This window comes from Helianthus annuus, chromosome 11, assembly GCF_002127325.2.
Source record: "Helianthus annuus cultivar XRQ/B chromosome 11, HanXRQr2.0-SUNRISE, whole genome shotgun sequence".
Lineage (NCBI taxonomy): Eukaryota > Viridiplantae > Streptophyta > Magnoliopsida > Asterales > Asteraceae > Helianthus > Helianthus annuus.
The window spans coordinates 12,178,129-12,188,335 of NC_035443.2; the positions used below are offsets into that span (position 1 = coordinate 12,178,129).

General features: G+C 44.8%; 3 protein-coding genes across 3 annotated transcripts; 1 reads left to right on the forward strand and 2 right to left on the reverse strand.

Moving 5' to 3' along the window:
• Positions 1 to 975: 975 nt before the first annotated feature.
• On the reverse strand, positions 976 to 2,747 carry LOC118483882. Its single transcript, XM_035979597.1, has 4 exons — positions 2,069 to 2,747; positions 1,694 to 1,942; positions 1,446 to 1,610; positions 976 to 1,379 (listed from the first exon to the last, which is right to left on the reverse strand). The coding sequence occupies exons 1-4, from the start codon at positions 2,660 to 2,662 to the stop codon at positions 1,020 to 1,022; spliced, it is 1,368 nt and encodes a 455-aa protein (XP_035835490.1). The 5' UTR covers positions 2,663 to 2,747; the 3' UTR covers positions 976 to 1,019.
• A 116-nt stretch (positions 2,748 to 2,863) lies between these two features.
• On the reverse strand, positions 2,864 to 4,458 carry LOC118483883. The gene is made up of 3 exons (XM_035979598.1): positions 3,581 to 4,458; positions 3,353 to 3,511; positions 2,864 to 3,275 (listed from the first exon to the last, which is right to left on the reverse strand). The coding sequence occupies exons 1-3, from the start codon at positions 4,329 to 4,331 to the stop codon at positions 2,899 to 2,901; spliced, it is 1,287 nt and encodes a 428-aa protein (XP_035835491.1). The 5' UTR covers positions 4,332 to 4,458; the 3' UTR covers positions 2,864 to 2,898.
• Positions 4,459 to 7,743: 3,285 nt separating this feature from the next.
• LOC118483968 (clathrin heavy chain 1-like) lies at positions 7,744 to 9,455 on the forward strand. Its single transcript, XM_035979790.1, has 4 exons — positions 7,744 to 7,882; positions 8,762 to 8,953; positions 9,033 to 9,203; positions 9,282 to 9,455. The coding sequence occupies exons 2-4, from the start codon at positions 8,765 to 8,767 to the stop codon at positions 9,453 to 9,455; spliced, it is 534 nt and encodes a 177-aa protein (XP_035835683.1). The 5' UTR covers positions 7,744 to 7,882; positions 8,762 to 8,764.
• Positions 9,456 to 10,207: the final 752 nt, after the last annotated feature.

Sequence of the window (10,207 nt, forward strand, 5' to 3'; positions counted from 1 at the left end):
AGAATGTTGGCTATTGAAAAACTAGACAACAACACGGAACACAGGATCGATTTGGACCTCTTGGAAGAAAGGCGCGAAAACGCTGCCATCAACGAGGCCAAATATAAATCCAAACTTGAAAAGTACTACAACACGAGCGTCCGCATTTGTACTTTCAACCCAGGAGACTACGTCCTACGCGACAATGAGGCATCTAATGCCGAGCGCCCAGGCAAACTTGCCCCCAAGTGGGAAGGACCCTACCTCATAAAAGAGGTCTTAGGGAAAGGCGCGTACAAATTACAAACGCTAGAAGGCGAACCTATTGCACGAACATGGAATGCACAACAGCTTCGACGCTGTTATATGTAAGCCATGTTCTTACATTTCTCTATGTAACCTATCGAGCCGCAGGCCATTTGCAAATAAATAAATAAGCAATTTTATACATTATTGTTTGTTATTACTATTACAAAATGCGTGTTCCACTTTGCGGTATCCCAAAAACAGATTGGCAAAATCATCATTCGCGATACCCATACAAAGTGGTAACCACACACAAACATTGTAATAGGCCAGCAGAAGGCAAAAAGACTGGCATATTTATCCGGCCGGATAAACAAGGTTTTTGTTAACACTTAACACAATTCCTGAGCCCAAAAAGGCAAACAATGGAATTGACGCGTACTCATACGACAAAGGTATGGAGTACACTTGACCCCATTCACAAATGGGTAAAGTTCCGGATATATAAGCTTTTACAAAGCTTACACAATTCTAAAACCCTAACGCGGTAAATAACAGAATTTACGCGTACTCATACGACAAAAGTGTGGAGTATACTTGACCCCATTCACAAATGGGTAAAGTTACGCATACATACGTTCAGACATGCAAGAATTAAAAACACTTGTACAAACTGAACAAAAAACTTTATATTCAAAAAATTCAAGCACCCACGTGGTGCTTAATGAATTACATAAAGTTCCTATTCTATACAAGAGGAAAACAAACAGGAGGCACACTAGCCAACCTAAACCCTATTTTGTACCGCTGGTTCCCGCATCTCCTCCGGCACCACCAGCGGGATCTTCCTCTTCCGCATCCGGATAAAGCATCCGCAGGCGATCAACATAGTCCGCAGCCTCCAAACAATTGTCCAGTTCCTCTACACAGGCAAGGGACGTATCATAAAAGGAGACTTCGGCCGCTTTAAGAAGCGACTCGGTATCCACGTCCCGAAAGCCGGATCGCTCTTCGATATCACCACCTATAGACATGACGTTCATATGGGAAATACAGCGGTTGTAACCAGCTTTAAAACCAGCATCACGAGCACGCTGCTTGACCAAGTCCAAGCCAGCTGCGGTCTCAGGGGCATCCATGATAGCCTCAACAATCTGCAATAAAAAGATCATAAGTTTCGGATGATAATCCAAGCAAATATAAAGGCAACGGATACTTACACGCGCGATACCGTGAGTCCGCAACCACTCACGGTCAGCCTTCAGCTGGTCAAAAGAGGACACCAAGGCATCCTTGGCCTCAACAGCGGCATCAGCCCGCTCCTCCGCAACAGACACGCGGGCAGTAAGGTCTGTAACTGCGACCTCCCGGGCCTGAACCTCAGCCTGTCAAAAAACAGAAAACAGTTTACTCGATAAACATTTTCAAAATAATGAAGGAAATATACAACAGAGGTAACGAAACATACCTGAAGGCTGGCAACAACTTTACCCAAACGAATGCGCTCCGCATTCGCCTCTTCAAGAGCCATAGAAGGACGGCTCTCCTTCTCTGCGGCCTCTTCAAGGGCCTTTGCAGCACGCGCCCCGGCTTCCTTGGCCTCTTCAAGCGCCTTTAGGGCCTCGGCCTTCGCCTGCTGCGCTTTAACTGCAATGGCCTCAGCTGCAGCTTTTTCCTTGCCCAAGGCAACGTTCGCTGCCTTGGCATTCGTTAACTCCTGCCGAGCACGAAACAGAGTGTCATTCTGCTTAGCCCAAGATTCATTCCACTTCTTACGCTCATTGGACAACTTTTCGTTCCAACTCTTGCGTTCATCAGAAAGGAGTTTGGCAAGAGTACGAACCTGTTTCAGCTGAGCAGTGGCAGCCCACTCCGCGGTCTGTTTCTGCTTCTCAAAAGCAGCCCTCTCTTTCTCAAGCTGCTCCGCACCCGCACGAGCAGCCTCGACCAACTTTTCCGCATCAGCCCGCATGCGAGCAGCTTCTTCCTCGCGGCGGCCCAACACCTTGTAATCTTCCAAAATGGCATTAGCCACAATGGAAGATCCTATTAACATTGTTGAGAGCTGGTTTATACGCAGCTCACGAGGTGCGGCACGGGCACGTTCAACTTCGAAGGGGGTGCCCAGACCACCTAGAATCTCCTTACATGCCGAAGGGTCGTTGGAAATATCATCCCCCTGCATAACAGTCCAGGGGGGTCGGTGATAAACAGTACTTCGACCCTGGGTATAGGTGCGGTAGTAATACTCCAATTCAGACTCCCCAGGCTGAATTGGAGGCCCTTCATAACCCGCACCACCGGCAGACGAACCGGTACCCTTCTCACCAGCAGGAGACCTCCGCGGCTCAGCATCATGCTGCCGCGCTTCAGCACCAGTTTTTTGCGGTTCGACATCAGACTGTTGCTTCCCAGTATCAGCAAACCGCACACTCATTGGGAGAGATCAGATTGTTGGACGAGTCAACGGTATCGAATATCTGGGTCGCAACATTCTCTGCGGTACCCTCCTTCCGCACGGTAGACTCAGACACCACCTTGGCAGGAGGTGTCGAGGGTACCTCATTCGCACCCGCACCCGTGGCACGAGGGGGTGACTCTGGAGCATCAAAGATAGAAAAATCTTCATCTTGAGGCTCTGCAAAAACAAAGTCAAATAGCTGTCAAAACAAGTTATACATAACACTTGAGACCAGCTAAACAAAACTTACCAACAGTAACTGCAGGTTTCTTCGATGTCGGTACAGTCCTCTTAGACTGCAACCTCCGACGTTTCGGTCCACCGGCACCAGCAGCCGTCTCTTCTACTGGCCTTTTCCCAGCACCAGACTGCGAGCCCGCAGCTATACCCAAACCCTCAAGGGTGTCAGATACTATCACATAATCCAAGTATCTACGAAAAGAAGAGTGAGAGATACATGCCGCCTGCGGTACCAAATGAGGCACAACAGGGACCTCCGATATTTTCTTTTGGCGAAAGCGCACGCCTTTCACCGTCTGCCTCTTAGGCACACCCTTCGCATCAGGGTCCCCTAAGGCCCCAAGATCACCTGCATGAAAACCATGCAAGAGGTGAGTCAGTGCAACCATTATTATTATCACAAGAATAAAGGATTCCTAAACATACCTTTGCCCCGCGGCAACTCAACTGCTAATGCGGCTTCAGTAGGCACCCGGAAGTTATCTCGAATGATAACATTAAACTCCTCCTCGCCATCCGCACAAACAATTTTTTCCACCTGACCCTGGAAATCCGGGGCAAACATCCTCCATACGGGAGCGTCCTCTGATAACAAACGCACAAGTCAGTAACGCATACAAGGATAAGAAAGTTAAACAAATGAAAAGTACGTACCACCACTTTTCTCCCGCACCACGGGCTTCGACCTCTTATTCCTCCTTGTCAACATCATGCGCAACACCCACAACTGGGTGTTGGTCAACTTCACAGACTCAATGGTCTGCAACTGCGGAAACCACTCCACCGTCTTCACACTAGGGACCCCAATGGTCTCTGCTATGATCGTCTCGGTCACGTTCCGAAACGTCATCTTTGCAACAATGGCAGCAGCCTTGATGTAGAAGAACTTCTTTTTCCACATCGTCAACCCCTTGGGAGGAGTCATCAGCTTGGGACTACCCTCTCGCTGACGGAAAGAAAAGAACCCCAAGGACACCGTCAGTTGATAAAACCGTCGGAAATCTCCAACGGTAGGCTCTATACCAAGAGCACGAAAGGTGAATTCGACATTTCGAATCCGGATCATACCAAAGGGACTCACTTGAGAAATGTGGACCTTGTACCACTCCAAAACCTCGACAACAAAAACGGTCAAAGGTAACCGGAGATTGCAGTCACCAAAAAAGTCCGCCCACATGGTCACGTAACCGGCCGGAGCGTCGGCACCAGTGTCACCCTCCGATGGGTAGCAAGCCCCATATTCAGGGGGCATTTGGACATCAAGAAGCAGACGATCAAAGCTCTTCCTGGTCCACTTTAACGCCGGTAAACCACCACCGGCGGCTCCCTCTTCTTCTTCCTCCACCACTACTGGCTGTTCAGGGTTTTCACCCTCCACATTGTGTGGACTTGATGGTTCAGCCATCAGGTATATCGAGGAAATAAAAGAACGTGAGTGGAAAAACTAAAAACCTCACCGGAACTTCAAGAAATATCGTCGGAGAAGACAAAGAACAAGTTTTCTCTCACCGGCAAATTTTTGAAATTTCGAACAAGTGAGGGGAAACTACGAACGATTTCCCCTTATATACCCATCGCAATTAATGCGGAGGGAGAAAACGAATCATCACGTTCAAAAAGAACGAATCGCGCGACACCACGTGTCAAGCGACGTTTTCGCTGACGGTTATCACGCGCGCGTGGCTGCCCACGCACCTGACACAAGAGACGTTTACACTCTTTGCTACAGTGCATTTAATGCCTCGGGCAGTGCAAACGTCCATTCATTTCAGCACATGCCAGGAAGATCTCACCAACTTCCACCAACTCACACGTGAGATCAGCCACGTATGCAACAAAAAGCGACTACATTATCCAATGATAAGCGGCATGCGGTTTCTCTGGTATACCGCACCATAACCCATACCGCATGTCGTTTTTTAACATACCCCTAAAAATAGGTAGAAATATATATCTCTATACTATAAGGGGGTATAATACCTATCCGCACTACCCACGAGCACACGTGGAATATGCGGACATGACACACACGAGCCCGTTCAGGTGTGTCAGATGCTCAGAACCAGTGTTGTTCTTTGGACTGAACCGCATCTCAGACACAGGTAAACCGCATCGCCTTCATTCTCTTCAAGCTTCAAATCCCTCCTGTCCGGTTCACAACCGCAGAGGGTACATGAACACCTTCTTTAACATAAAGAAGGAAGGGAATGTACGCGCGCGCACATCAGCAACCCTGACTCCTGAACCTTCAAGAGCTACATCCGAGCAACACACCCGCTTCGAGCGAATATGGTAATGCAAAACCGCAGACACTCACGAGGAGCTACGGACATAACCATAGCTTCCGCAGACTGGTTGCTACGGAAGAGCCAACCTCACTCCACATCACCGAGCGAAGCTACTTCAAGGCAAACTCGGTATTGGAGCGGGAAGGTAAGTGGCTCCAAAACGAACGCAGATAAACGCTCTAAACAAGCCCATGTCGAACAACAAGCGTCCGAACAGTGGTAACAAGTCTGCTTATGACTTTGTTTGCCCGCCTATGGGCTGCATAGAATAAACAATGGTGGGCATACCCTTGCCTATGACCATGTTCATTTACCCATAGTACGAATCTACATTGTTCGACCAAACATGGCCAACAATGACGCAACGAGGTAACCGCAAAGGACGTGCGGTTACTAGAGAGCTATGACGACGAACACGAAAACCCAACAAAAAAGGGATCGTCATCTCATGGCTAGATGCTGAACATAGAGCTTGAGCAAAGCACTTACAAGCATCAACTACTTTTGATCCCGATCTCAGAGATTGATCCAAAGTTTCTTTTCTTCTTCATGCACCACGTCAACAAGTGGTTTGAAGACAAGACCATCTCTCAGAGGTTGAAAGCTTGTGCATACCTTCAAACCACCATCTCAGAGGTTGGTTCGAAGTTTGTGCAGCATTACTAACAAAGTCTCCAAGAGACCTTCGGCACAACAACAGGTGGCAACCCACCTGGTGACATAAAACGGCTGAGAATTTCGCATCAGACGAAATTCCTTCACCGGTACGGAAGACGCGTCAGATGACCCTTCCAGACCTCCAGCTTGATTTACATACAGAAAAGACCATCCACATGGTCTAGGATCTTCTCCAGACTCCAAACTACCTTCCAAACACCATAGTCCAGTACTCCTCCCACACACAACTTGTATGTGGCAGCAACACTAGACTGGGGGACTTGAAGGGGTATGGTCCCAGATCTCGCGACAGCATCGACCGCGAGTGACCATTACCCTTATCAAAACCCCCACCAGCTAACAACCTACTTGTGCCCACGCGAGAACGCGTCGACACAAGGGTTGAATTCAATCTATCTAGTAACGAAGGAGGACTTACATGGAACATGAGAACGGTAGAGTGATGCGACATAGCATCACATCTGGTGTATGAAAACGGAAGTATTCACAGCGATGCGGCCTCGCACCGCGTCCAGTGAACACTTCTATCAATACAAGAAAGCCTTACCTTAGGCATAGAAGAAGATGAACATAACAGTGCGGCTGGCACCGCACCATATGGGCATTTTCGTCATGACAAGGGATGCAGGCAAATAGTCTCCGCGGACGACGATGCGGCCAGCACCGCATCTCGCGTATTTCTTGATCACAAGTAGGAGACACGGTAACCTCAGACGTTACCGCATGCAGCGATGCGGCTTGCACCGCATCCGCATCCTACGCACTCAACAAGTGGGACTAACACCACAGTGCAAGTGGCACCAATGGCAGTTACCTGTCAGAGCTACGTAAGCAATGGACTGACGTGGCGTAACCTCCACAACCGACAAGCCTGACACACCTGCAAAGGTGCAGCATGTCGTCAGTCCATCCATCATCCTCCTCCTTCACTCCTCGGCTATAAATACCAACCCCAAACCAGGTTTGAGGTATCTCTTCACAACTCTCTCACTACTACTACTATCTTACTTTGCTTCCTAAGCAAACTACTGATTCTCACGCCGGAGAGTGGTAACAAGGAGCACCCCCCACCCCATCCTCCTTGTTACGAGTCACGGCTTGTTTCCTTGTGTAGGAGATCAACCACCGGTGATCCAGCCAGCGATCCTCGAGAGGAAGGGATTAACCCTTCTTGACGAGACCAGTGTGTTAACCCCGCCCGGTTAACCATTGTTTCATCAGTCATCTTTGGACGTGTGTTTAACAGTTTAACTTACTGTGAGTTGAATTAGCATAGTGAATATTGTGTGTTTGGGTAAACCGATCTAGAGTATGATTTTTTTGTTCATTTAGGGCCAAAATAGTGAGATTTGGATAATCAGATAACGAGTTGCTATATGAAAACTGATTACAACTTGAGCTGTGTAATTTAGTTTCCTAAGTAGGGATACACTCATACACACATAAATGGTGTTGTGTTTTTTAGGTTTAGCTGGCTGATTATGGTTAGTTAGTTTATAATCTGCATTTCATATGAGATATTGGTTGCTTTAGTTAGTTTATAATCTGCATTTCATATGAGATATGGTGTTAGGACAGGTTCTCAAAGTTCAATATGCTCGGATTACTGCTCAGATTGCTGAACTCCTGGCCAAAAGGTTTGTCTTCCACGCGTTTTGATACTCTGCTGTCCAAGCTACAAGTTGCTGTTGTAGAATGTGCCGTGAAAGAACAAATAAATCAATGATCAAGAATAGACAAATACAGGTAGATCATTTTCTTATTATTTTAGGCAGTTTATGATAACTTTACTGTACATGTTCTCTTCGTTGTTTGGTTTTATAGGTGATTGATAATGAACGAGAGCTGCACATGAGGCCAATGCCCGGAATGGTTGGTTTAATTGCTTCCATTGACTAATTTGTTAAGGTAAAAGGGTAAGTACTTTGCTAAAGTTAGGTCGGGTCGGGTCAGATAATTAATGGTAATTTGTCTGTATTGATGAGTTCGAGTCAGGTCGGGTCAGATAATTAATGGTAATTTGTCTTTATAACCGATAAAAGTTAAGACCTAAAATAAGGTAATCATGACTACGAAAAGTTTATGTATCTAACCTAATCGAATTCATGTTCATTCTTTAAAAGTACATACTTTGATATATATCGGAAGCACTACGGATCCTGATACAATGAGGAAACTGTTTGACATTTCTTCTGTCGATGAAATTCCCAGTCAGGTACGCTCTTTAATGTATTTTGATTCTTTTATAAAGTCCTGCATAATAAAACCATCTTCAATAGTCGTTGATAAGTCAACAGATGTTTGAAAGCACTGTTGGGTTAAAACACTGTTTTTTGAAGAAAAAGTGGAACCACTGTTTTGGGTTAAAACAGTGTGTTGAAACCACTTTTGGGTTAAAACAGTGTTGAAACCACTTTTGGGTTAAAACAATGTTGAAACCACTTTTCGGTTAAAACGTTGTTTGAAACCACTGTTGGGTTAAAACAGTGTTGTTAAAATAGTGTTTTGAAACCACTTTTGGGTTAACAGTGTTTAAAACCACTGTTGGTTTAAAACAGTGTTTGAAACCACTGTTTTAACCCAAAAGTGGTTTCAAAACACTGTTTTAACCCAACAGTGGTTTCAACCACTGTTAACCCAAAAGTGGTTTCAAAACACTGTTTTAACCCAACAGTGGTTTCAAACACTGTTTTAACCCAAAAGTGTTTTAACAACAGTTGTTTGACTTTCGTCAAACATTTCTTTGAAGCATTTTTTTTTGGATAATTTTAGAATTCTGAATTCATGTCTGAAGTTGTCTTTAAAATTTGTAGGTGGATGATATGGAAGAAGTAAGCGAGTACTATCAAAGTAGAGAATGATATCGACCGTCATGAATCATTCTCCTGACGCTTGGGATCATATGCTGTTGAAAGATATTGTTGTTAAAGTGGCAAATGTTGAGCTTTATTATAAAGTTGTTCATTTCTACTTGCAAGAGCATCCGGATCTTATCAATGATGTTCTCAATGTTCTTGCTCTATGTGTTGACCATACACGTGTGGTCGATATTATGCGAAAGGTTTGTGCACAACTCCAAAAACTTTTAGATCAGATTCTTCTGTCTTCTGGTACTGAGTGGTTGACTTAACGAATTACAGGCGGGCCAGCTTCCTCTTGCGAAACCATATATAGTTGCAGTTCAGAGCAACAATGTATTTGCTGTAAATGAGGCATTGAATGAAATATATGTTGAGGATGAAGACTATGATAGATTGAATGAATCTATTGATGTGCATGCCAACTTTGACCAGATTGGTCTTGCACAAAAGGTAAGAGTTTATATCAGTGAGTAACTTCTTTCCGGTTATAATGAATTCTGATGGCGTGCTTTTCTAATGCTGATGCAGATCGAGAAACACGAGCTCCTTGAAATGAGGCGTGTGGCGACATATATTTACAAGAAAGTTGGTAGATGGAAGCAGTCTATTGCATTGTCCAAGAAAGACAGGGGTGTACAAGGATGCCATGGAGACTGCCTCACAATGACCCAGGGTATCAGCCTTTGGGCTGAAACATCATGATATTTTGTATCTCATGAAGTCAACTTCAAAATTGCATGTACTAAAAGCTACATGAAAAAAGAGGGCAATCCAGCAACTTGTGTCGTTATTCAACCATCGTAGTAATTCTGGTCTACTTTTGTGTTATTGCTTACTTTCAGCTATTCAAGTGTTTATATCAATTTTATTTTAATAATTCTCATCACCTTTTCTTGAAGAAGGTGTTACGGGTCGATAGGATGCACTCTTCGGCTTGGTATAATCTAGGTCTGTTTCTTAGAGATGAGGGCCCCATGGCCTCCAGAGAAGCTGCTGATTGCTCTGAGACTGCAGGTTTAATAAAGGAAGCAGAATCTATCAAACCGTTCAGATCATGGTAACCTTTATCATCTTTCAGTCAAACAATCAAAGTACTTCAAATAGAAATAGAAGCAAGGTTCTTATGTTTTGTGTATGTGATTCACATGTTGGTGAAGGTTGGGCCTAAATATGCAAGAGACTTTGGTATAGAGGCTCTTGAACCATTAGGAATATAGCTGCCTGATGACATTAAGCTTTATTCTATTAATTTTCATTTTGAAGAGGTTATGGTTTGTGATAATTTAAGTGAAAGCTGCATAAGGTGGAAGACAATTCAGAGGAAGAAGAAGAGGTACAGATGATTGCTAATTGCTACCTTTTTACAACCTTTGTTTTACAATTTACATTAACCATTTACAACAAAAATTAGCTACATTGGTAATGAAACTGGCCAATTTTTAACATAAAAAATT

What these genes read in the sequence shown, in the direction of transcription:
- LOC118483882 (XM_035979597.1), bottom strand. Translation starts at nt 2,662, where the DNA reads ATGAGTGTGCGGTTTGCTGATACTGGGAAGCAACAGTCTGATGTCGAA. An exon ending in CCACTGCTCAGCTGAAACAG is followed by an intron (nt 1,943 to 2,068) that starts GTTCGTACTCTT and finishes CGTGCTCGGCAG; the next exon opens with GAGTTAACGAATGCCAAGGC. An exon ending in GGACTCACGGTATCGCGCGT is followed by an intron (nt 1,380 to 1,445) that starts GTAAGTATCCGT and finishes TTTTTATTGCAG; the next exon opens with ATTGTTGAGGCTATCATGGA.
- LOC118483883 (XM_035979598.1), bottom strand. Translation starts at nt 4,331, where the DNA reads ATGGCTGAACCATCAAGTCCACACAATGTGGAGGGTGAAAACCCTGAA. An exon ending in GGTGCGGGAGAAAAGTGGTG is followed by an intron (nt 3,512 to 3,580) that starts GTACGTACTTTT and finishes GTTTGTTATCAG; the next exon opens with AGGACGCTCCCGTATGGAGG. An exon ending in TGAGTTGCCGCGGGGCAAAG is followed by an intron (nt 3,276 to 3,352) that starts GTATGTTTAGGA and finishes GTTTTCATGCAG; the next exon opens with GTGATCTTGGGGCCTTAGGG.
- LOC118483968 (XM_035979790.1), top strand. Translation starts at nt 8,765, where the DNA reads ATGAATCATTCTCCTGACGCTTGGGATCATATGCTGTTGAAAGATATT. An exon ending in TGGTCGATATTATGCGAAAG is followed by an intron (nt 8,954 to 9,032) that starts GTTTGTGCACAA and finishes AACGAATTACAG; the next exon opens with GCGGGCCAGCTTCCTCTTGC. An exon ending in AGATTGGTCTTGCACAAAAG is followed by an intron (nt 9,204 to 9,281) that starts GTAAGAGTTTAT and finishes ATGCTGATGCAG; the next exon opens with ATCGAGAAACACGAGCTCCT.